Raw genomic sequence first — 25133 nt, 5'->3', positions numbered from 1 at the left:
TTTTGTCTGGTACAGTTACAAACCCTCGACGATCTCGTCGCTATCTCTCTAGAAAAGAAATATGTATCTGACTTTATCAACTACAGAGCTGTGCGGCAACTGCCATTGTAGGACAGCTCGACAGAAGCAAAAATGACTGGTGAGTGGGTTAACACAGAAAACTCAAGATTTACTAATTTCTTCCAGCAAACGAAGAGAAAGTCTTGCTATCACAATGTCCATAAGGAATAGTCTTTGTAGTAAAGCACAGACAAAGCTTCTGCGTTAGCACGATTAAATATTTGGACGTAAAATTGTAGAGCGATATGAAGTGGGACAAGCATGTAATGACAGTTGTGGGGAAGGCGGATAGTCGTCTTCGGTTAATTGGTAGATTTTTGGGAAGATGTGGTTCATCTGTAAAGGAGACCGCTTATAAAACACTAGTACGACCTATTCTTGAGTACTGCTCGAGCGTTTGGGATCCCTATCAGGTGAATTGACGGAGGACATAGAAGCAATTCGGAGTCGGGCTGCTAGATTTGTTACTGGTAGGTTTGATCATCACGCGAGTGTTACGGAAATGCTTCAGGAACTCGGGTCGGAGTCTCTAGAGGAAAGGAGGCGTTCATTTCGTGAATCGCTACTGAGGAAATTTAGAGAACCAGCATTTGAGGCTGACTGCAGTACAATTTTACTGCCGCCAACTTATATTTCCCGGAAAGACCACAAAGATAAGATAAGAGAGATTAGGGCTCGTGCAGAGGCATATAGGCAGCCATTTTTCCATCGTTCTGTTTGGGAGTGGAACAGGGAGAGAAAATAATAGTTGTGGTACGAGGTACCCTCCTCCACGCACCGTATGGTGGATTGCGGAGTATGTATGTAGATGTAAATGTAGATGTAGATCTCATTGCGAAGTGGCTCCGAGCGCATGTACACCGAGTGGCTACCACTAACTCTCCCGTATTGTGGTAGCAGAGGGCGCTCGAGGTACAGAGCTGCTGGAGGGTTGGTCAGTGGACGTGCACCATAGGGTCTGCCAAGTCCTGTGTGGTCAGTGGACAGGCTCCATTGGGTCTGCCAGGTTCTGCGTGACCATTATCAGCATCTTAATGAAACTTTCTATTCCGTAGTTATGGCAACCGTGGGATGATATCGATATGTGATGCCACAGGAAGCAGTACTATTTCAGTACCAATCGTTTCCCAACCCCAGATCAAGATGTTCGTATGCTCTCTCGAACATCGTACCTGAATATGTATAATTCATGAGGTTCGACGCATGGCCCAATTTACATTATGACCATCATCTCTGCGACAGCAGAAAGAGGCATCGGATGCTGTCTTCCTTGATAATATCCTATATAATCGTATATGTACACAGTTGTAGCGCTATTTTGTAAGCAGAGAAAGCTACACAAAGTACTAATGACGTTGTCTATTGGTGTGTCGCTTGTTTACGAAATCTCGCGTACAGTCTGTACACGGACTCAGAAATTGTCTGAAATAGCTTGTAAGGGTGTTGCAGAGGAGGATATGCTGAGAAAGAACTGTTAAGAACAAAATTCTGTACGTTGTGTCGTTTCCAAGATTTAAATCAGGTCGCCGAGCACGCATATTCAAACAGCCTGCCTGTGGCGATGTTGCCAAACGTGTTCTTCGTTTGGTGTCCTCAGATTGAACAGGAGACATATTCCAAAATTAAACAATTGTGGGCAGTAGGCATAAAACCCAGGCCAATGGGTCACATGTCTCGTGCGCTACCATCTACCCTATGAGAATAAATGGCATTACTGGTATCAGCTTGTGTAGCAGACTTTTGTCTGCCAATCACTCGATCATATTGGAAATCGTGCCCGGCCCTTGTGGCCGAGCGGTTCTAGGCGCTTTAGGTTCGAATCCTGCCTCGGGCATGGATGTGTGTGATGTCCTTAGGTTAGTTAGGTTTAAGTAGTTCTAAGTTCTAGGGGACTGATGAGCTCAGATGTTAAGTACTATATTGCTCAGAGCCATTTGAACCATTTGGAAATCGTGTTGAGGCAGTCGATACTTGACGGAAGTTTTCGCTTAGCTACGAATGTACACGGAAAGCGGAGCGAAGGGACAACGACTGAGGTTGACGTGGCACAGACTTTCACAGCAGTGAACGTCTTGGTACCATGGCGCGTCATCGGTATTCTTACGACGAATACGCCGATATACATTTACCATACGGTGCTGCAGGTCAAAATGCACTGGACGCCCACACAGTTTACAATGCAAGGTTTCCAAATCACGTTACTTAATGTCCGAATACGTTCGTAGTGGTTGACAGACAGTTAACGGAGACTGGAAGTTTAGTTGTGAGTAAATTTACACTGGACGACAACGCTACGTGTCGACCATTCAGTTTGAAGGAAACGTTCTTGATATGGTAATTGTAAATCCTACTCCCAGCTCCAGGACCGTTCATAATTAGAGGAAGTAAGTAAAGTTAATTCGAAGTTCTTAAATAATGGCTGAAAACCATTTCTGTATCATTTACGGAAAATGCAAGTTTTGGTGGAAGAGGGCTATGGAATCAGTATTCCCTATGGTACTTAAATCAATGCATCGAAATTCCTAATTATGTTAGAAGGGCTATGTGGACAGGAGAGACGTCATCCACCAGAGAAGGATCAGTCAGCTCTCGAAAAAGCCACATTCGGAACAACGAAAATACGCGTGGCACGCATTTGAGGTTAGATGAGCATACGTTTGGCATAAACATTTGGGTGGGTATCGTAGGCAGCTGTTTTTTGGGTACCGTCCCACTACCCGTTTAATCGGACGGACGTATTTAGTGTTCCACGTAAACGTCCTTCCGTTGTATTTATATGACTTTTCGTCAGGTAATGTGGTACCAGTGCACTTCGCTGTTGCGGTACGCAAGTTCAAATGTTCAAAAGTGTGTGAAATCTTTTGGGACTTAACTGCTAAGGTCATCAGTCCCTAAGCTTACACACTACTTAACCTAAATTATCCTAAGGACAAACACACACACCCATGCCCGAGGGAGGACTCGAACCTCCGCCGGGATCAGTACGGAAGTATTTAGATGCATTGTATACACAGAGGTGGCCCAGTTCATTGGCCGGCTCGTTCGCCAGATCTTACCCCTTTATATTTTTACCTGTAGAGTTTACTCCAGTAGGCACCGCAGAAATACTTATTCTGAGAATAATTTTAGCCTTTGATGAAATCAGGAAAACCTTTGATTTCCGAAAATATGTGGACTCTATGACGTTTCGTTGCAGTGCGCGCATTTAGATTAGAGGAGGACACTTTGAGGAGCTGCTGTGAATAATTGTTGTTGCTTTTCGTTTTTAGTTATTTTGTTGCTATATGAACGAATTTTTACCTGTTTTTGTTGCATTAATGATTGTTGACAAGCAAGGAGAAATCCCCAGTACTGGTTCCGCGTTTTGAAACAATCGGAATTTCGTGTGATATGCTAGTGCCTTAAAAATGTCCTGCACCGACTGATAGTACAACGTAGTGGTAAAAAGAAAACATTCTCTTGCAGAAGGCTGTGGGTGCGAATCTTATTGGGTGATTTAACATCGTTACTTTTATTTAAATCTTTATCGAAACTACTTTGATCGTCATGTTTTTCAATTACATGGATTAAATAAAATATTTATATCTGTTCCTTTGTCACGTGACTCTAATCGACCTATGAACTTTTTCATTTGCTCTGAATGTTACTTCCTATCAATCTTTTCTCTCTTGCGATATTTGTTCATGCTGTTTTGATTATTTTTATGTATTCGATTTCACTTCGTCCGTTTGAACAGTTTATGTTTTTGTCCATGTTACTGCTTTCATTATTCTATTCCTCATCGTGGTTGGTTGGTGCATATGGGGAAGGGAAGCAAACAGCGAGGTCATCGGTCCCATCGGGTTAGGGAAGGATGGGTGATGAAGTGGGTCGTGCCCTTTCAAAGGAACCAGCCCGGCATTTGCCTGAAGCGATTTAGGGAAATAACGGAAAACCTAAATCACGATGGCCGGACGCGGGTTTGAACCGTTGTCCTCCCGAATTCGAGTCCAGTGTGCTAACCACTGCGCCATCTCGCTCGGTCCCCATTGTGGTTGTACTTAAAATCCCTTCTTTCGTTCACATCTTCATCTGCGTCGTTGTTTCCATGGTGCAACACGAATTTATATTTTAAATGTTTGTGTGACGATTACCATCCACAATATCCACATCTTGTATTGAAAAATGCATTTTTGACTCCATTGCACTGTCAGTATAAATAGATTATTTTGTATTTTGATTTTTAACCGATAGCTCACCAACTTAAAATGTTTCAGCATTATGACAGATTAATAAAAATAACGTACATAACTTGCACAATGATTCCAATAGGTAAAACAGTGACATGAAGAAAAATGATACGCTACTAGAACAATTAACATGATGTTAGAAATAGATATAATGAAATGAAATGTCATGTGGCTAGGGCCTCCCGTCGGGTAGTCCGTTCACCTGGTGCTGGTCTTTCGATTTGACGCCACTTCGGCGACCTGCGCGTCGATGGGGATGAAATGATGATGATTAGGACAACATAACACCCAGTCCCTGAGCGGAGAAAATCTCCATCCCAGCCGGGAATCGAAGCCGGGCCCTTTGAATTGACAGTCTGTCACGCTGACCACTCAGCTACCGGGGGCGGACAGAAATAGATATAAAAACATTACGTTTAAAGCAATTAATTGCATACAAATAATGATCAAAATCATTTTGATAATGAATTACAAACAAAAAAAATTTGAAATAAGCTTAGTATATTGAAGCTCTCAACCTTCTGCAAGTTACGAATGAGCCTCAACGACTATTCTACACTACCACAATGTGCAGTGTTATTATTTTTAAGGCAGTAGGATATCACGCGGTATTTTCCACTTTCATCGATTATTCGCAAACAAGGACCCACCAGGGTAATAACTGTGAGTTCTATCATCTTTAACGTCCAATAATTTCCCTTCCGTGTTTGTGTGTGTGTGTGTGTGTGTGTGTGTTTTTCCATAGCTAACCAAATGAAGAATACCTTTGGCAACACCGGCTCTGTTCCTTGAATTTGCGCGTCCAACGGATGTTAAAGAACTCATAAACGACACAGCCTATCGAATTTTTTTCTCAGTAATTATTTCTCAGCACAACTTTCCTTGCAACACCCTTATAAGCTTTCCGGGCTGTTTCTGACCACCCTGAATAATTTGGACTGGAATTTCAGTCATTAGGGACTATTTTACATTAAATCAACATTTATCATATGTATTTCTAAAGCTACCTTATGGTGTGTGGTGGAGGGTGCGATGTTTACCACTGTCACTCCTTCCTTTTTCAGTTTCAGTCGAAATATGATCCGTAGAAGGAACAATTGTTGGTAAGTCTTCGCGTGAGTTAGAATCTCTCTTATTTAACTTTCATAATCATTTCACAAGATATCCGTGGGAGGAAATAATGTACTGGTTGAATCTTCTAGAAAAGTAGGCTGTCGGAATATTAATAGTAGACTTACCCCTGACCGTGGTTCACAACACCTTTCTAGTAGCGTCTGTCACTAGAGTTAAAAGAATATCTCTGTTATGCTGACGTTTTAGCATTTGCTAAACAAACCTGTCTTTGGATATTCTCTATTTCCGCTAACAGTGCTATGCGGCATGAGTCCCGAACTGACACGCGGTATTCAAAAGTATCGGCCCAACGATGATTTTGTAGACAACCTCCTTCGTGGGTGGACTACTATCACTGAGAATTCTCTTGCCTTTCCCAAGGTAAGTTTTACGTAATTGTTCCACTTTAAAATGTTCCACACGCTAAATCACAGCTATTTCATGGATGCGACTGCTTCCAGTAACGGTTCGGCAATCGTGTTATCTTACATTAAAGGACATTTTCGCATGTTTATGCGGAGTATGTTAGCATTTGTTTAAGTTGAGGATCAACACCCAGTCATTGTATTGAGATCCACTGCACGTCTTTTTACATTTCCTACAATTTCTAGCGTTATGACTTCTCAGTATTCAACAGTATCATCTGCGAAGTGTCTCCTGTATTCCGAAGTTATCCGCCAGGTTAAGTATATATATGGTGACAACAATGGTCATGTAACATTACCTTGGCGTACGCCTGAAGCCATTTTTACGCCTCAAGCGTTCACTCCCCTAAGAATGGCATGCTGTGTTCCATTTGATAAGAATTCCTCAGTTGAATCACAAGGCTAGTATGATATTCCGTGCGCTCGAATCTAGAGGGAAGTTCCACGTGGCGTTTTGTGGATGATGGTGTTGCATACAGAGATGTCACCATGCTAGAAAATTGTAGCCAAAACGCAGAAAGACCTGCAAATGAACGACGCTTGGTGCAGGAAGTGGCAGCTGATTCTCAGCATAAACAAAAGTCTTTTTATAGAAAAGTAACTTATTGGGAATGCATAGGCAGAAAGACTCTTTATTGTATGATTACTCGTTGCAGAAAAATATGTAGGGATACGCGTAGTGGAACGACCACATAAATTAATCGCGGGTAAGGCAGATGCCAGTCTCAGATTCACTGGAAGAAACTTTAGGAAGTGCCAGACTCAGATTCGCTGGAAGGAACCTTAGGAAGTAGCTTACAAAACACTTGTTCCCCAATACTTGAGCCGGCCGCGGTGGTCTCGCGGTTCTAGGCGCGCAGTCCGGAACCGTGCGACTGCTACGGTCGCAGGTTCGAATCCTGCCTCGGGCATGGATGTGTGTGATGTCCTTAGGTTAGTTAGGTTTAAGTAGTTCTAAGTTCTAGGTGACTAATGACCACAGCAGTTGAGTCCCATAGTGCTCAGAGCCATTTTTGAACCCAATACTTGAGTATTCCCATATCAGATAGTATTGATACAAGAAATAGTGAAGATCCAAAAAAGAGCAGCTCATTTCGTTACAGGTTCATGTAAGTAGCGCGTAAGTGTCACGGAGATGCTCAGTGAATTCCAATGGCGGACGTTCACGAGAAAGGCGTTCTAGATCATTATATCGTCTACTGTTGAAATTACGAGAGTGCACTTTCCAAGAAGAGTTAACCAATACGTTTCTTCACCCTAAACACATTTCGCGAAAAGACTATGAAGGTAAAGTTAGAGAAATTGGAGCCGACACAGAGTCTTACGAGTAATCATTCTTCCCGCGAAAGATGCGACTGGATCTGCAAAGGAGGGAAATGATATTGATACACATAGTACCCTCCGTACAGACGTAGATATAGATGTCGTTAATTAGATGACAGTGCCGAAGTTTATCAAACTGCTACCAGAAGTCAAGCAACGCAGTATCTACCGCTTTCAGGCTCTCGTGGACGAACACGATGGTTGTTCACGGAATCCAAATTGGTCCTTATAGAAATTTTCTGCCTTATGAAAAGTCATAATAAACGAGCATAAAATTTATTCCGAAGGTCTATAACAGATTTACGTCCGTGTTGCACCGGTGAGCCTGTAGTTGTGTGTGTCTGTTCGACGACCCTTGTCGCAAGCGTGAAAAATCTGCACATTTTTCTAATTACTGGGAACACTACATTCGTCCAGCGAATTACGGTAGACTGCTGCTACTATGGTAATTTTTTCGCTGCAAAAGCCGTCGACATACGGACTGTGCTGTCGATCGTAAACGTTGAGCGTAGCGAGTTGAACGTACTGGTGAACGCTCAGAAACGATGCGCCTGGAGCATACGATACGTGTGCCCTAACGTGGTATACGCGGCAGTTGTCGGCTGCGTGTAGCTCGCAAATAACACTGTTTAGGAAGTGAACGGACGATAAATTCCTACGTTAGCTCTATTAAAACGAACATTTCCTCCACTGTCAATATGCTAGTCATATTTTTCTGTCTGTAGTACACATAAATAAATACTTCAATATCTGTAGACATGTTATAAAGCAAAAAGGAAAGTATCCGCTTATAGAAGTTTCATTGTAAATAGTGCGATACAAATTTACAATAGTTCTCAACATAAGATAAAAATTATTTCATCATTCTAACTTTTTAGTAAAATCGTAAGGTCATTCTTACTTGACCACCGTTCTTATTCAGCAACAGAATCTTTACAGCATGTGAAATACAAAAGTTAAAACATGGAAGTGCCAAATGTCCTACTGCAAGTAATGCGAGCTGTCTTGTAGATCAAGCCAATCGAACAAACTCACTCCTCGCAAAGAGCGCACTTATATTTACGTAAAATCGAATATTATGGATTACACTTGCATTAAGCTTTTATTAAACTAATAAAAGTATTAGAACCTATTAGAAAACGCGATGCCTAATACAAAATTTTTGGTAGTACTGAGACGTGGAGTAGCAACACAACACCCGGTGTCTTACAGTTCTACGAACCTACTTTTGTCTGATCTCATTTTGTTCTTTATTGTTCGTCGCATTTGTTCCGGGCTGACGTCCCATGACAACTGTTCAAGTTCCTCGTTGATCCATGCGCTAAGTTTTTTTTAACTTTTATTGTTATTATTACAGAGGGCAGGTAGCCCTCCGACTGAACACGCTGAGCTACCGTGGCAGCTAATATCAAATATTTTGGAAAGATCGTTGCGTTTTTTTTTGTGGATGCCCAGTGTGCCGTCGCTTCGAAACGGCATCCTTTCATAACACGCAAGCTACAATAATTCTTCCACCATCAGTATGATGTTTCCCGTCATTTTATTACTACAAATCATACACTTAATGACGGGTTTTCAAGAGATTCTCAACTGATTGATGCTTACAAACGGCATACATACATACGGGCTTCAACTGAAAGCCAGTATGGCCTCCAGCGACTCTGTACTGGAGAGAGACGGCATGTGACGTGGGTGGCGTTCATACATCGCATTGGTTAACGTTAAAACGTACGTTCAGAATATTTGCTATGCTAGATATTGCTCTGCACGTTCGGAAAGAGCCCCAACGTGCATTTTCCACGCTATGACGTCAGAAAATCGGCACGCTCAACGTTCGAAAGCACGGCTAAAGCGTCGAAATGTGTGGAAGGTGAACGGTAAACGTCGTGAGACTAAAGTGGCCTGTGGCTGGTACTGGCGGAGGCCTCGCCCCCCTCCCCTCCCCGCCCCTAGTGTCGACACAACGCTGTTCTGCGGCTGTGGCAAGCGCCCGCGAGGCGTTCCGTTCCCATCGGAACGCACCGTCCTATCCGCGAATCTGCTGCGTTGCCTGGGGCGCGTCCCTCCCAGGCGAAGCACTGCCGGCGGCGGCGCCAGACAAGCGGCCGTAGCAGTACATCCCGCACCCAGCTACCAGGCACATCGTAAACTAATCTGGAGGGGATCAGCCGTCCCTGTCTTCCGACACACGCCTCACGCCTAGCGTCGTAGCCGTTGCATAAATGTTACCTACCAGTCACGCCGGTCTCGCCGTGTGTCAAGGACACTTGAAGCTGCAATAGAGAGCGCTGCCTTCAGGGTACGGCTCGTGACTGAAATATTGGGAGGGAATCCCGCTGTCTATCGATGTCGGCAAACTAATAGTCCGAATTGTGTTGACGTAGAACAGTGGAACTTTATCGAATGAATAAGCAAACATTACTGATCGAAGGGGAATTTTTAAAAGACGATCCACCACGTCTCGAACAAACCACACGGAGCATTCAACGATATCGTTTTTGTGGTTCGCCGACCGGGTTGGCCGAGCGGTTCTAGGCGCTACAGCCTGGAACCGCACGACCGCTACGGTCGCAGGTTCGAATCCTGCCTCGGGCATGGGTGTGTGTGATGTCCTTAGGTTAGTTAGATGTAAGTAGTTCTAAGTTCTAGGGGACTGATGACTTCAGAAGTTAAGTCCCATAGTGCTCAGAAACATTTGAACCATTTTGTGGTTCTCCCAGCGGAACAGACTGTCCATTTCTTTGCAAATATCCAGCCTTGTTCCAGAAACGTTTAAATGCAGACCATCTTCGGATATACTGAGCGTTTCACAATTGATGGCGTCAACGCGTACAGCTAAAAGTGCACGATACTGGAAGCAAAAAAGTCGCTCTAAACATGGGATCTAAAATGGGTACGGTATGAGCTATGAGCACTTCTTCATCTTCGGGACTGTGAAAAAAATCCCCCTATTGCATGCTATTTGCTTCCCATATTTTGAGAGATGGTAGTATAGACCAAAACAAGAACAAAGTCCAGTAAACATGGGCTCTAAAATACACTCCTAAGAAGTATTTTGGGCCGGCCGGAGTGGCCGAGCGGTTAAAGGCGCTACAGTCTGGAACCGCACGACCGCTACGGTCGCAGGTTCGAATCCTGCCTCGGGCATGGATGTGTGTGATGTCCTTAGGTTAGTTAGGTTTAAGTAGTTCTAAGTTCTAGGGGACTTATGACCACAGCAGTTGAGTCCCATAGTGCTCAGAGCCATTTGAACCATTTCTGAAGTATTTTGAAACCCATCTCTTCTACAACCTCATAGCTCTTACTAATGCATTTTAGAGCCCACGTTTACTGGACCTTTTGTCATGTTTCTTCCATATTAACACCTCTCAAAATATGGAAAGCAAACAGTTTGCAGTAGAAGAGACTTGTTACACAGTATCAAAGGTGAAAAGGTGCTCAAACCTCGTAAGACATACATTTGGAAGTTCATGTTTACTGAAATGTTTTTGATTCTTGCGCCACGTACTTTCAACGGTATGCGCCTACGATATTAATTATGATACGCCCTGTATATATTATTTACGAATATTCGCTTTAAACAGAGCGTTTGAACTTGAGAAGTTATGTTTTCCTTGTTCTTTCGTTCTTCCAAATTATTTTCATACACACGCAGTGTTTTCTCTCGTGTTCTCTTTTCAGTGTGCTTTTGCTTAAATGTATATATTTTGTGTTTTTTTGAACTTTTTCCGATTGATGATGTGTAATTACCACTTCTTTAATATTTTCTTTCATTGTCTTGTTTTTGCTATGTCGAAGTTGTGCCTTGTAAGCACGTGCTTGTTCATTCTTTGGATGTGACCATAACATTTCATCCTTCTTTTTCTGAAGATGTCTGTTATTGTTTCTGTCTGTTTGTATACCTTTCTCCAGAGCCTCCTTATTCGTATTTCTTCATGACAAACTGGTCGGAATGTTTTCCCGAGAATTTTCTATTCCTGCTTTTGTACCTCTTATTTTTGTTGACCGCGAATCGCCGTCGTTTCTGCAGCGTACAGTACTTCCGGAGTTGTAATGTCTAAATTCTGCATTGGTAGAGATAGATTTTTTATTGTAGCTTACTCCAGGTAAACTTATATGGTTTTTACAGTTTTGAGATTCTTTGTTGATTGGCTGTTGTGTTAAATCCTGATGGTTGCGTAAACTCGTCCAGAGTTACAATGGGAAATTATGTGCAGGCTCCCTCTCCAAGTACTGAGTTTTGTCGTAGGAGGTTTGTAGACTAGTTTTCTGTGAGATTTTGTAAAGAATCTCCCCTATTTTTTGTTAGGACAGCGAGATCGCCTTTCAAAGGCTGACACTTCAGATACATTCTCTGCTCTTTTTTAACCACGAGTTGGATTCCCTTTGTTTGCTTTCCCAGGTCTCCATAATTTTTTTCAGAAATGTGTTTAATTGGAGTGGGAAGAGAACATCTCCAAGGCGAACACCTGTGTGGATTTGAAATACTTCGGAAGTTTCGCCCATGAATTTAATTTTGGTGGTTATTAAATTCTGTTGGATACTTTTGCTTATATTCCCGTCAGCTTTGTATTCCTCTAAATTGTGCATATCTATCGAATCATAAGATTTTTGAGGTCAACGAATCATAAGCCTTCTTGAAGTCAACGTAAGTTACCACAGTATTTTTACCTCTTCTTATTTGCAGAACGCTGTTCCATGTCTTTTCTATACACGATTACCCTTTGCGAAATCCTGTCTCATACTCTCCTGTTAATGGGTCCACTTGTGTCCCAGTCGAGTTAACAGTGCTTTTGGAAGAATTTTTTACACAAGACGGAGCAGTGAAATTCCCCTGCAATTATTAGACTTTTTATCTCGTTTCCTGGGAGATTTCTCAGAAACTAAAACACTGACGGAAAAATCGCAACAATAGAAAAACAATTAAAAGTAGAATAATTATATTTCGGGAATACATTTATCTACATAACATACTTAAGTGATTAAGTGCATGTATTGTGCTGTACAGGTGCCGGAAGTTACTTTGTTCGATGGCGTTCTGTGCCCGTTGCACTTGGTCGGTCCGTAGAGGGACGGTTAATACTGGTTGGAACGACTCTAGAGTTGTCGTCCGATGATGTCCCATATATGCTGTATTGGAAACAGATCTGGCGATCGAACAAGCTATGGAAACATGTAGACAAAACGGTCGATTCACCCCTATGACGTGCAGATTTACAGTCAGGGTGCGTGGAGCAGTCCCACGAATCATTAGATTGACGCAGAAATTTGTAGTCAGGGTACGTGAAATAACCGCGAGAGGGCTCGTGCTGTCATACGAAATCGCACCCCAGACAATAACTCCAGGTATAGGTCCAGTGTGCCTAATAGGTAGACATGTTGGTTGCAGGCCTTCAACTGCCTTCTTTCTAATCAACATACGATCACCACTAGCACCGAGGCAGAACAAGCTTTTATCAGAAAACACAAGTGACCACCACCTTGCCCTCCAATGAGCTCTCGCTTGCCACCACTGAAGCCTCAAGTGGTAGTGGTCTAGGTTCAGTGGAATGCACGCTACAGGGCAACTGACCCGGATCTGTCCTTAAAGTAATAGATTTGTAACTGTTATTTCGCTGTGGCGTGAGCTGCTGCTCAAATTAGTACTGCAAATGCAGAGCCACTCGGTCGTCTGGAGCCCGGCGTTCTTCCTACCGTACATTCTGGTGACACCACTGCCAGCGACCATGTACAGTGCTACATTCCTGCCAAATCTTCGTGCAGTATCACAGAAGGAACATCAACTTTCTCGTAGCCCTATTACACTACTTCGTTCGAACTCAATGAAGTGTTGATAATGGCTTGTTTCTCGCCTTAAAGGCATTCTTGACGAACATCAATTCACCATTCTTAGTCTCAAAGGTGATTAACTCTCGCGACCGTTACAGCGTGTATTTACAGCAAACCTGATATGCATCCTCACAGGGACGCTATCTGCGCCACTCTTATGCAACTGGCATGTAATTCGAATAGACATCGTCTTTCAGATGTAGAAACACATCTGGCAACTTTCATTTATAATGAACAACTCCTTCTTGGTGTTGCGATTTATTTCGTCATTATAGAAACTTGGATTGGTACAACGACTCTTCTAGTATTCAACACGTTTTTCCTGAACCTCAGAATGAAAATTTCGTACGCAACTAACAAAACCATACGAGAGCCCATCAGGGCATATATATTCCGAGATGCATGTCTCGTCAATGAGAAGTCAAGAATTTCATACGAGGAAATGAAAGCGAACTCAAAAGAACGTGAAATTTCAATTTGGTACACGCAGTCCGAACCAAGAGAAAGCTGGGAGAAATTCACATGTCAGGTCCGTAGCGATAATCATCAACGAAACATGAGACAGTTCCTGGTTTTAAAGCTAGGGAAAGCATGTAATGTTATCTCCAGAAGCTGTGCCCAACTGTGCAGAACAGTAACAGGTGAGTGCCGTGTTAGAATGAAGCTTTCACTCCAGTCGTTACTTTGATGGCTCACTTCGCATCGCTTCCGGCTCCATACCTGACCTGACCTGACCTGGAGTTGCAGTTTAGATTTCGCGTAGTTGCATAACGTGTAAAACTAGTTAGAAATTTAGCGCTGTTTGTCGTGTACGCTCGCTACTTTTCGTGCGGATGAAACACTGCCTCAAGTGCTTTGAATGTAAGGAGCTTGTGTGCCTCTTCAGTGTCTATTGTTGAATAAATCTTTCGCTCTACAGCGGATTTTGTTGAGTTTTGAAACTTGTCACGTATCATAACTGCCTATAAATAAGGAATCGAACCCAGAACCTTGCCTTGTCTATCGGGGGCATTACTGTTACCGGCTGTTACTGGCCTAGCAGCTTTATCACATCGTGAATGAAGCTACCCGATCTGATGGTGTACCACCGCCGATTGTCGGGCGTGTCTATACGGAATGGTTTATCACTTGCATCTGTGTTACACGGTAACACGGCATAAGAATAGTGGCCGTAAAGATGTCCAATCGACATGATCTGGACGCTAGCATTACGAACTGTTGATGCTAGTCATTTTCAAACGCGACAGGAACAGCGGCTGTTAGTGAATGCGTGACTATCTCATTCAGTTAACACGCGGACATTGCGAAGGCAGCTACGTGAAACGGAGATTTGGAGTCGGGTGCCTCCCAAAAGCCCATTATTCACGGCGGCACGTCGTTATTAGCCCATACAACACAGAAACACTATATTGCAGTGCCTGTATTGCAATACTTCTTCGGACATGCAAGCATGTCTTAAGGAACAGGCTCTGCGGCACCCACCGCCGTTGCGAAATACATGAAATGTATTTGCTGTTGTCAATATTGACAACCATCAGGTGTAGACTGGAATGACGACATTAGAAATTTATGCCGAATGATGAGTCGAACCTGGATTTCCCGCTTATCGCAAGTGGTCGCCTTACAGTTAGGCTATAAGGTCAGGTTCCTTGGCCAGACCCAAACGTGCATTGTACTTCTGAACAACCGAGGCAATGCAATACCGTATATAACCGCCGACACTGGGCAATCTAATTTCAATCAAAATGCCTCCCCTGCGCAGGAATATAAATAATGAATGTACCAGTGCAAATTGTAGACAAGTGGTTGATGAAATATGGAAGTTTGGGTGTGGCTGTGGATCGTGCTTGAATAAAGTAACGGTAAGGCAACCGCTCGTAATAAGTAGGAAATCCGGGTTCGAATCCCAATTCGGCACAAATTTTCATTGTCGGCTTTCCGTTATTCGGCTGATGGTTCTCCAGATTCACAACTTCGAATAAATTTCATGTAACAGAGAAACAGGTCAGTAACTAAGATGCCGGACGGGTGTAGTTCTGTATTGTTTCGGGAATGTGTTACCATTCCATAACGGACCGACCCGTGCTGTGGACGCGGCTGTTTTCCAACACGACAACGTCCATGCTCACACGGCTGTACTTACGTGATCCTGGTTGGCGAACTCTCAGGCATCCTCTAGCATCCGAGTGGCCCGGTACCTCATCCGACCCTAATCCTGTAGAATATACCTGGGACTACACAGCTGGAAATTTAAAATATGCAAAACTCCAAGGACTGTGTTCATGGGCACTACGGGTATAATATGGGCATACTGAGGGTTTGTGCTGTTAATGATTCTTATGTCACGGTCATCGGAGATCAGACAGCGCTCGGGTCCTGTCTGTGCACCACTCCGTTTTGACTGAGCTGGCAATACCTGGGCTGAGTTCAGAGGTGAACAATGTTTGCAGCATTCATTCTAATGGAAAACCATACCACACCTACGACTATCTACTCAAGTTGAACAGCTTGAGCCATGAGAACGGGGTCGCACAGTGCGCCTGCAGGAAGCTAGACGGATATATCGACGCATTGCTTCACACATTGGTCACAATGTGTCGGTGGCGTGTTAACAGTAGTCTGTGGAACCTTCTCAAACCTATAGATCGGGTTCTGGACGTCCACTTAGTAGAGACGCACGTCAAGATCAAATCATTGTGTGAGAAGCGACCGACGACCGAATATCATGCAGGGACGATATCTGGCCACATTTTGCACATGCCGTGTCACCAGTGACCACTGGGAACCGTCTGTCTGCAGCAGTATTAACATCGCGTGTGCCTCTGACGAGATTACCACTGACACCACAGTATGCCGGCTGTTTCTACTCTGCTGCCATGAGAGAATAGAATGGCTCCCTATTGTTTACTTTTGAATACATTAAGGGAGACACAGTGATCAATATGTTACCAATGTCTACTATTAAAAAGAGTCCTGATCACAATTTATTTAGTACGGTGACCGGTTTCGACCACGACTGTGGTCATTTTCAGACCAGTGAGTAATAACCTCCTTCTGCTAGATAATCACTGAGTTCAGAGGTGAAACCGGTCACCGTACTAAATAAATTGTGATGAAGCTCATCTGTAGCATGGTAGTCAAGAAATAAAAATACTTGTGACAATCAGTAATGGTATACTCTGTGCTATAAACTGACATAAATAAATATGTGTAAAGTAAATGTGCTCATCCATTAAACTACATTCCAAAATTTCCTATTCATTCGAGTCGCCTGTACAATATATCGCAGAATGTCATTCGGCACCTTCGGCAGCTTCATTATGGTTTCCGTGTGAGAATAAACAACTGCGTTGCATCCAGAAGATGGTGCACTGTGTATTGATGCAACTGTTTGGACACCGCTTGCTTTGACCTGTGTGTTTCGTTTGCACTGAATATGATATCTTATGTTGCTCACATAAACACCTACCTGTCAGTTCACTTCTCACTAAAATGACCTCGTCTCTGAGGGTGGTTTTGCTGGCATCCTATTTGGAATAGCGGGTAAACGTAGCAGTCAACGTACCCACAATTTTGCAGCCCTATAGGAGGGCTAAAGCCTAGATCAGGGCAAGCGGCAGTAACGCAGGTGCTTGTCGACTACTCATAGGTAGGCAACGCGTCGGTTTCGCGTAGTCATTTGGATGATTCTTTGACATAACCAATGACAGGCGACAAGAGTGGGAATGTATTTCTAGTGCCGAAATTTAAACCATTGTCTTTTTTGGTGTTTTGGGATGTATTAGTCAGTTTCGAGAGAAATAATCTGTGATTATGGCAGCGAGTGCTATGTAGTGGAATGAAGATCATGCATGTCTCATGGGTTAATTGCAGGGACACGAAAATGTGTCTAATGTGGTAGTGAAACAAATACACAAGCGATCTACTCGAGCACATTGAGTAAGTGGACCAATGTTTTTTTTTTAATTAAATCATGGCGGATCAATGTTTGTACCTAATAGAATCGCACGCCCGATGTATTACTAAACATTGATCCACCTACCTTCTACCAATGATTTAATTAAAACAACATTGATCCACATACATCCTCCCAAAATTTATTTAAATAACATTGATCGGTCTACCTCCTCCTATGATTTAATTAAAAAATATTGATCCACCAAACAGTTGCGACCCAAACAAGGGGAAATTAAATTTAGAATCCTCGTTTACAGAAATGTTTCTCCTTTTTGTGATCAGCATTTCTTGTCGAACACAGGCCTTTATCAACACTAGACATTGTTTTTCACGGATATTCATGATGGCCCACAGGCTTGACCAGTTTTTTCCGGTGTGGTTGTGTCCGTTGCAGGGACCCTGCAATTACTGCCAGCGGGATAGATAGGGTACTAACCTACACTATGTGATCAAAAGTATCCAGCACCGCCAAAAACATACGTTTTTCATATTAGGTGCATTGTGCTGCCACCTACTGCCAGGTCCTCCATATCAGCGACCTCAGTAGTCATTAGACATCGTGAGAGACCAGAATGGGGCGCTCCGCGGAACTCAAGGAATTCGATGGTGGTCACGTGATTGGGTGTTACTTGTGTCATACGTCTGTAAGCGAGATTTCCACATTCCTTTAACAACTCTAGGTCGACTGTTACCACTGTGATAGTAAAGCGGAAACGTGAAGGGACACGTACAGCACAAAAGCGTATAAGCCGACCTCGTCTGTTGACTGACAGAGACCGCCGACAGATGAAGAGGGTCGTAATGTGTAATAGGCAGACATCTATCCAGATCATCATACACGAATTCCAAACTGTATAAAGATCCACTGCAAGTACTATGACAGTTAGGCGGGAGGTGAGAAAACGTGGATTACATGGTCGAGCGGCAGTTCATAAGCCACACATTACGCCGGTAAATGCCAAACGACGCCTCGCTTGGTGTAAGTAGCGCAAACATTGGACGACTAAATAGTGGAGATACGTTGTGTGAACTGACGAATCACATTACACAATGTGGTACAGGGTGTGGGTATTGCGAATGCCGGGTGAACGTCATCTGCAGCGTGCGTAGTGCCTACAGTAAAATTCGGAGGCGGTGGTGTTATGGTGTGTTGGGGTTTTTCATTGAGGGGGCTTTCACCCCTTGTTGTTTTACGTGGCACTATCACAGCATATGCGTACGTTGATGTTTTAAGCACATTCTTGCTTAGCGCTGTTGAGCAATTCGGGGATGGCGATTGCATCTTTCAACACTATCGAGCTCCTGTCATAATGTACTGCCTGTGGCGAAGTGGTTACACGACAATAACATCCCTGTAATGAACTAGCCGACGAATGGAAAAACTGATACAAGCCGACCTCGGGGAAGATCAGTTTGGATTCCGTAGAAATGTTGGGACACGTGAGGCAATACTGATCTTACGACTTATCTTAGAAGAAAGATTAAGGAAAGGCAAACCTACGTTTCTAGCATTTGTAGACTTAGAGAAAGCTTTTGACAATGTTGATTGGAATACTCTCTTTCAAATTCTGAAGGTGACAGGGGTAAAATACAGGGAGCGAAAGGCTATTTGCAGTTTGTACAGAAACCAGATGGCAGTTATACGAGTCGAGGGGTATGAAAGGGGAGCAGTGGTTGTGAAGGGAGTGAGACAGGGTTGTAGCCTATCCCCGATGTTATTCAATCTATATATTGAGCAAGCAGTAAAGGAAACAAAAGAAAAATTGGGAGTAGGTATTAAAATCCATGGAAAAGAAATAAAAACATTGAGATTCGCCGATGACATTGTAATTCTGTCAGAGACAGCAAAGGACTTGGAAGAGCAGTTGAACGGAATGGACAGTGTCTTGAAAGGAGGATGTTTCGAAATGTGTTGCTACAGAAGAATGTTGAGGAGTAGGTGGGTAGATCACGTACCTAATGAGGAGGTTCTGAAAAGGATTGGGGAGAAGAGAAGTTTGTGGCACAATTTGACTAGAAGAAGGGATCGGTTGGTAGGACATGTCCTGAGGCATCAAGGGATCACAAATTTAGCATTGGAGGGCAGCGTGGAGGGTAAAAATCGTAGAGGGAGACCAAGAGATGAATACACTAAGCAGATCCAGAAGGATGTAGACTGCCGTAGATACTGGGAGATGAAGAAGATTGCACAGGATAGAGTAGCATGGAGAGCTGCATCAAACCAGTCTCAGGACTGAAGACCACAACAACAACAACAATGGACCGGCCTGCACAGAGCCGTGAGCTGAATCCTAAGAACACCTTTGGGGTGTTTTGGAACGCCGACTTCCTACCAGGCCTCACCGACCGACATCGATACTTCTCCTAAGTGCACCGCACCGTGAAGAATGGGCTGCTCTTCCCCAAGAAATCATCCAGCACCTGACTGACCGTATGCCAGCGAGAGTGGAAGCTGTCATCAAGGCTAAGGTGGGCCAACACCATATTGAATTCCAGCATTACCGATGGAGGGCCCCAAGAACTTGTAAGTCATTTTCAGCCAGGTTTGATCACCTAGTGTAGCTCCCCTGATGGATCGGCACTGTGTAGCTGGATCTACGCTCGGTGCACGAAGCAGTTTAGATTCGTGTACCTACCGGTGGCGGGCCATAGGTTGGCGGCGGGGTGGGCCGTCCATAGGGCGGCGTAGTGACCGGCGGGCCGACCGGGTAGGTGACGGGCGGCTGGGGGTAGGTGGGCCTCGTGGGCGGCGGCGGCGTGCCGTACGAGGGCGTCGTCTGCGGCGGCCGGTAGCCTGGCGTCGTCGGCGTCGTGAACGGCACCTTGGGCGTCGGGTAGTTGTAGCCGCGGTCTGGCGGCAGGTACTGGAACTGGCCCGGCAGTGCCGGCTCCGCCACCGCCACTGCAGCCACCGCGACTGCCACCCACACGCTCTGTAACAGACGGCGGTCCGTATAGCGCAGTGCTTGCCAAACTCATTTTATCCAGAGCCAGTACGGACAACTTGGGGCGGCGCCTTGGGCCGCATACACTGATCCGCCAGAACGTTATGACCACCGACCACCTCGTCCTGATGAGGAAAGGCGGCTAGTCAGACACTCATTATCAATGAGCGTGTTGTCCGCTTGTAGAATGGGTAAGGTCCGTCTGAGTCTGACCGAGGGCAGATTGTTATGGCACGGTACTTCGGGACGAGCATTTCTGAAACTGCACGATTTGTCGAGTGTTCCAAGAGTGCTGTGACGAGTGTCTTCAACAAGTGGCGAAACCAAGGTGAAACCACGTCCAGACGTAATGGGGTTGGGGGCCACCCATCATTAGAGTCGGACCTCGTAGCCTGGGCAGACTGGTAAAACAGGACAGGCTACGAATTGTGGCGGAACTAACATTAGACTTCAATGTTAGACAGAGTACAGGTGTATCTGAACACAGAGTGTACCGAACACTCTTAACGATGGGCCTCTGCCGTCGACGACCCATACTTGTATCAATGCTGATAAAAAGACATCGACGATTACGACTGATAGGGGCACGTATGTGACGTTGGCGCAGTGGCAGAGCGTTGCATCGTCTGATGAATCCCGATATCTTCTTCACATTGCTTGAGGGAGGATACGAACCCGTCGTCTTCCCAGGGGACACGTCCTTGAAACCTTTACTGCGGGACGGCGACAAGACGGCGGCGGCTCCATTTGGCATCCATTCACGTGGGGATTCATGGGTCTGATGGAACTCTTGCAAGGCACCATGACGGCCAATGAGTATTGTACACTGGTTCCAGACCACGTATGCCTCTTCGTTGCTATCATGTTTCCCGACGCAGTTGCGTTTTTAAACGCCATGTCACAAGCCCAGGAGTGTGATGGCGTAGTTCGAGGAACACAGTGGCGAGTTCCAAGTGATTTTCTGCCCCTTACTCGCTAGATCTGAACCCTATCCAACACATCTGGAATATGAGTGAACGTGGCTTCAGAGCTCATGGCCCGCCTACAAAGAATTTAAGTGAATTAGGTGACTTGCCTGTGCAGGTGTGGTACTGACTCCCTCCAATGACCTACCAGTGCCTCATTGCTTCCATGCCACTACGCGTCGCCGCTGTTATCCGTGCCAAAGGTGGGTTCACCGGTTATTAGGTAGGTGGTCATAATGCTGTGGCTCATCTATCTTATTAAGAATTAGTAACCTTGATAAAGGAAGCAAGACTAAAGAAAAATCAGGACACGCATATAGGATTTGTCGATCTGGAAAAGGCGTTCGACAATGTCAAATGGTGCAAGATGTTCGAAATTCTGAGGAAAACAGGGGTAAGCTATAGGAAAAGACGGGTAATGTAAAAAAGTAGAAGGCCCAAGAGGGTACAACAGGCGTGGGAGACGAAGAACGAAGTGCTTGGATGAGAAAGGGTATAAGAAAGGGGTCCTTCATTCCTAATGTTCAATCAGTATATCGAAGAAGCAATTTCGCAAGTAAACAGGTTCGAGAGCGGAATTAAAATTTAAGGTGAAAGGATATCAATGGTAAGATTCGACGTTCATGCCACCTTTGTGACCTTAGTTGAGCTTCAAAGACCCTACTGTTACACATCATTGGATTCGTCTCGATAGCCGCTATCAGAAAATAAGTACCAAACTATAGCATCCCATTTAAGAAAACAAAGTTGACCTTCATATCTCTGAATCGACCCCATCTATCAACAAGAAACCAACGTCATATTATGGTCCCCGTTGTCCTATGCAACTTTTCAGCTCCTATCATACTTTCGAAGTTATTCTAGGTGGCAATGCTTAGTGACTCCCCTGTACATGGTTCGTGGTGCATCGCAATTGCCTCGGTGTCGGTTTTAAATAGCGCCATTATGCCAGGCGCGGTATACTTTAACCACTGCGGCAGTTTCGCAACTGCTTCCACCCTTGGCCCGAAAGTCAATGACGATGCCCTTTTGGACGTCACATAAATCGCTCCGTTTCTGTTTTACGACAATGACTGCACTGTCGTCCGCATCCCACTATACACCTTCTATATACTCTCCACTGCTAGTGCTGCCAAATGCCGCACGTGCGTGAGTATTGCAAGTTGAAGTCACAGTATTAGACAGGACGGTGTATTATCGCCGCGCGGGGTAGCCAGACGGTCTAAGTCGGCTTGTCACAGTTCGCCCAACTCCCCCCGTCGGAGGTTCGTGTCATCCCTGAGGCATAGGTGTTGTAAGTAGGCTGTTTAGGTGTTTGTGTTGGTAACGCCATGTAGCGCTCTATATGAAAATCACTGACTGTGCTGTGTGCAGTCTGTGGCTGGTTTGCATTGTTGGAATTTGCTATTGTAGTGTTGTGCAGTTGGATGTGAACAGCGCGTAGCGTTGCGCAGTTCGAGGTGAGCCGCCAGCAGTGGTGGATGTGGCGAGATATATGGCGGAGTTTTGACAGGTGATGATCTGGACGTGTGTCCATCAGGGAGAGTAAATTTGTAAGACTGGATGTCATGAACTGATATATATATATATATATATATATATATATATATATATATATATATATATTATGACTTTTGAACACTCTTAAGGTAAATACATTGTTTGTTCTCTATCAAAATCTTTCATTTGCTAACTAAGCCTAACAGTAGTTAGTGCCTCCAGTAATTACAATCTTTTATTTAGCTGGCAGTATTGGCGCTTGCTGTATTGCAGTAGTTCGAGTGATGAAGATTTTTGTGGGGTAAGTGATTTGTTAAAGGTATAGGTTAATGTTAGTCAGGGCCATTATTTTGCAGGTATTTTTTAAAGTCAGATTGCGTTGCGCTAAAAATATTGTGTGTCAGTTTAAACACAGTCATTTATAATTTTTCTAAGGGGACGTTTCATATGGCGACCCTGCCAGGATTCGAACCTGAAATGTTCTCCATAGCGTTTAAGTTAGTTTAAGTTAGATTAAGTAATGTGTAAGCCTAGTGACCGATGACATCAGCAGTTTGGTTCATTAGCTACTTACCACAATTTCAAAAAAAAAAAATTGTGGTTGTATTGTCGACGAATGTCAGAGTCTATAAAGTCGGTGACAGTAGTGGAAAAGTTCTTTGTGAAAAACTGCATTATAAGAGAAATTACTAGTAGAAGTATAACAAGGATCTGTCTCACAGCAGGAGTAAAATATGCTCTCGGAGGCAAGTAATGTAAATGGTATTGCCGAAGTTTGGTAGTTAGTGGTAAATCAATGGATGGCGCAGTTCCTGCCACTGCTGTCACCATGATATTCAGCTATAGAAGTGCACACATGGCGAGCGAAATGAATTGTCGCTTTACACCCTACCAGTTCATTCATTCACACAAATCACACAAAATGCAAATCATTATTATTAGAAGGGGATTTGAAACCAAAATGGGCGTTTAGTATCTCTAGCACTGAGCTGTCTCGGCCGGCCGCCATATGTGATGTAGTGTCAAGTCAATAACTGTAGCCGTGGTAAACTTTCATTGTATATAATCACCTAAGCTACTAGTATAAATTGGGTACGATTGTTACGGTGATACAGCAAATTATAGGTACGTGAAGCTTTTTTTAATATTTTCGATAAAGGAAAGGAAAGGTGACTTTAATACGGACGTGGTACTGCAGTTAGTGAATGGAACACTCCTTCCTTACTGTCATCTTGTGCGGAAGTCCTTAAATCTGTTCCGTGCAGACGCTATATTTTCAGGCGGTGACGCGTTCGTCGAGTCACGCGGCCCGCAGTGTGGCAGGGTGCTCCAGGGAACACATTCGTCAAGAAGGTCTGCACGCTGAGAGGACGAGAGAGAGATAGGCGGTGCTGGAATGCAAGGCTGCAGCCTCCGCTCCCCCGCCCTCCACCCTCCTCCCCCTCTCTCCCGCATGTCGTCTGTCGCTGTTTACCGTCTGCACACACTGCGGACTCCCGAGGAGATGCACACTGCAGAAAATTATCCGTCTGATCCGATAAGCCGCCTGGCCGCTGGTTGCCATCCTCTCGCTCATTACGGCCTCCGCAGCCTTCTGCCTGCGGGCCTGGGGCTAACCGTTGCCAGCATTACGGGCTCGCCGTTTCGTTTCAGAATCGTGTCTGTGCCAGTCTCACAGCTTGATGCATTATTACGAATGCGAACATGCTGCTCATCTAAGGTCTATGGTCTGTGCCACAGGCTATAGTTTTGTAACGTTGAATAGGAAATTTCTCGGATTGGATTTGTCCTACTATGTTATAAGCGATTTGACACAATGTTGCAAATACGAAATAACAACATATGTCAGTCTTTCAGTTAGAGTGCAGAATGTGCCATCGCTTTCCCGGTACTACGTAACATTTGCTAAATCGCTCTTTAGAATCTGTCGTACCGCTTAGATAGGATTTAATACGGAATAGAGTTTGTGCTGTGGGTTAGTTGTTTCCCAGAATCATGATGTAAGTCGCTTGCTCTTAGTTTCGTTTCTGAGTTTTTTGTGGTGTTCCTCAACGTTAGCCGGCCGGAGTGGCCGTGCGGTTCTAGGCGCTACAGTCTGGAACCGAGCGACGGCTACGATCGCAGGTTCGAATCCTGCCTCGGGCATGGATGTGTGTGATGTCCTTAGGTTAGTTAGGTTTAAATAGTTCTAAGTTCTAGGCGACTGATGACCTCAGAAGTTAAGTCGCATAGTGCTCAGAGACATTTGAACCCTTTGAACCTCAACGTTAACTGTCCAGTTTCGTGTCATTGGGACACTAAAACTGTATGCATGACGTTCTCGACACCACTGTCGCCGCAACAGTTTACCAGCATACAAATTAGTTAGCCTTCCTATGAGGCATAATGAGATCCAGGGTAAAAGGTACGGATTCGGTGCGCCATCACTTTCTGTCTTTCGGAACGACACACTCATTATTTCTGCAAGATCCTTCTTGATGCAATTTCGTAGGTTTCGCGATCGGAGCCAATTTTCATAAAATTCTTCAGGTAAATGTAAAATGAGGTACCATTGTTCAGGTGACTTTCATCATTTTATAGAGTACTTTGAGTTGTAGGCCACCTCAGGTAAAATAATGTACAACCCAGAAAAAAGTGGAATAATTACGTTTCTTTTTAACGTCGTCTTCTTTCGGATAGTACTTCTGTTGTTTCAACTACTAACCTTGATTATTATTATCGACTTTTATCTCGGAGCTGCTCCTTCGTTTCTTTTGAGCATTAACGGTCATACATCTACATCTACAT

The 25133-nt window shown here is 44.3% G+C and overlaps 1 protein-coding gene across 1 annotated transcript in view; it reads right to left on the bottom strand.

Annotated features, from left to right (window-relative positions):
* LOC126262547 (cuticle protein 19-like) overlaps window positions 1–25133 on the bottom strand; it is an 81619-nt gene that overhangs the window by 35622 nt on the left and 20864 nt on the right. The window contains exon 2 of the mRNA XM_049959232.1: window positions 19573–19869. Coding sequence (XP_049815189.1) covers window positions 19573–19869 — 297 coding nt within the window. The remainder of the gene's footprint in view (window positions 1–19572; window positions 19870–25133) is intronic.

This window comes from Schistocerca nitens, chromosome 6 (assembly GCF_023898315.1).
Source record: "Schistocerca nitens isolate TAMUIC-IGC-003100 chromosome 6, iqSchNite1.1, whole genome shotgun sequence".
NCBI classification, from domain to species: Eukaryota; Metazoa; Arthropoda; class Insecta; order Orthoptera; family Acrididae; genus Schistocerca; species Schistocerca nitens.
This window is presented reverse-complemented; position numbering and strand designations above follow the sequence as displayed.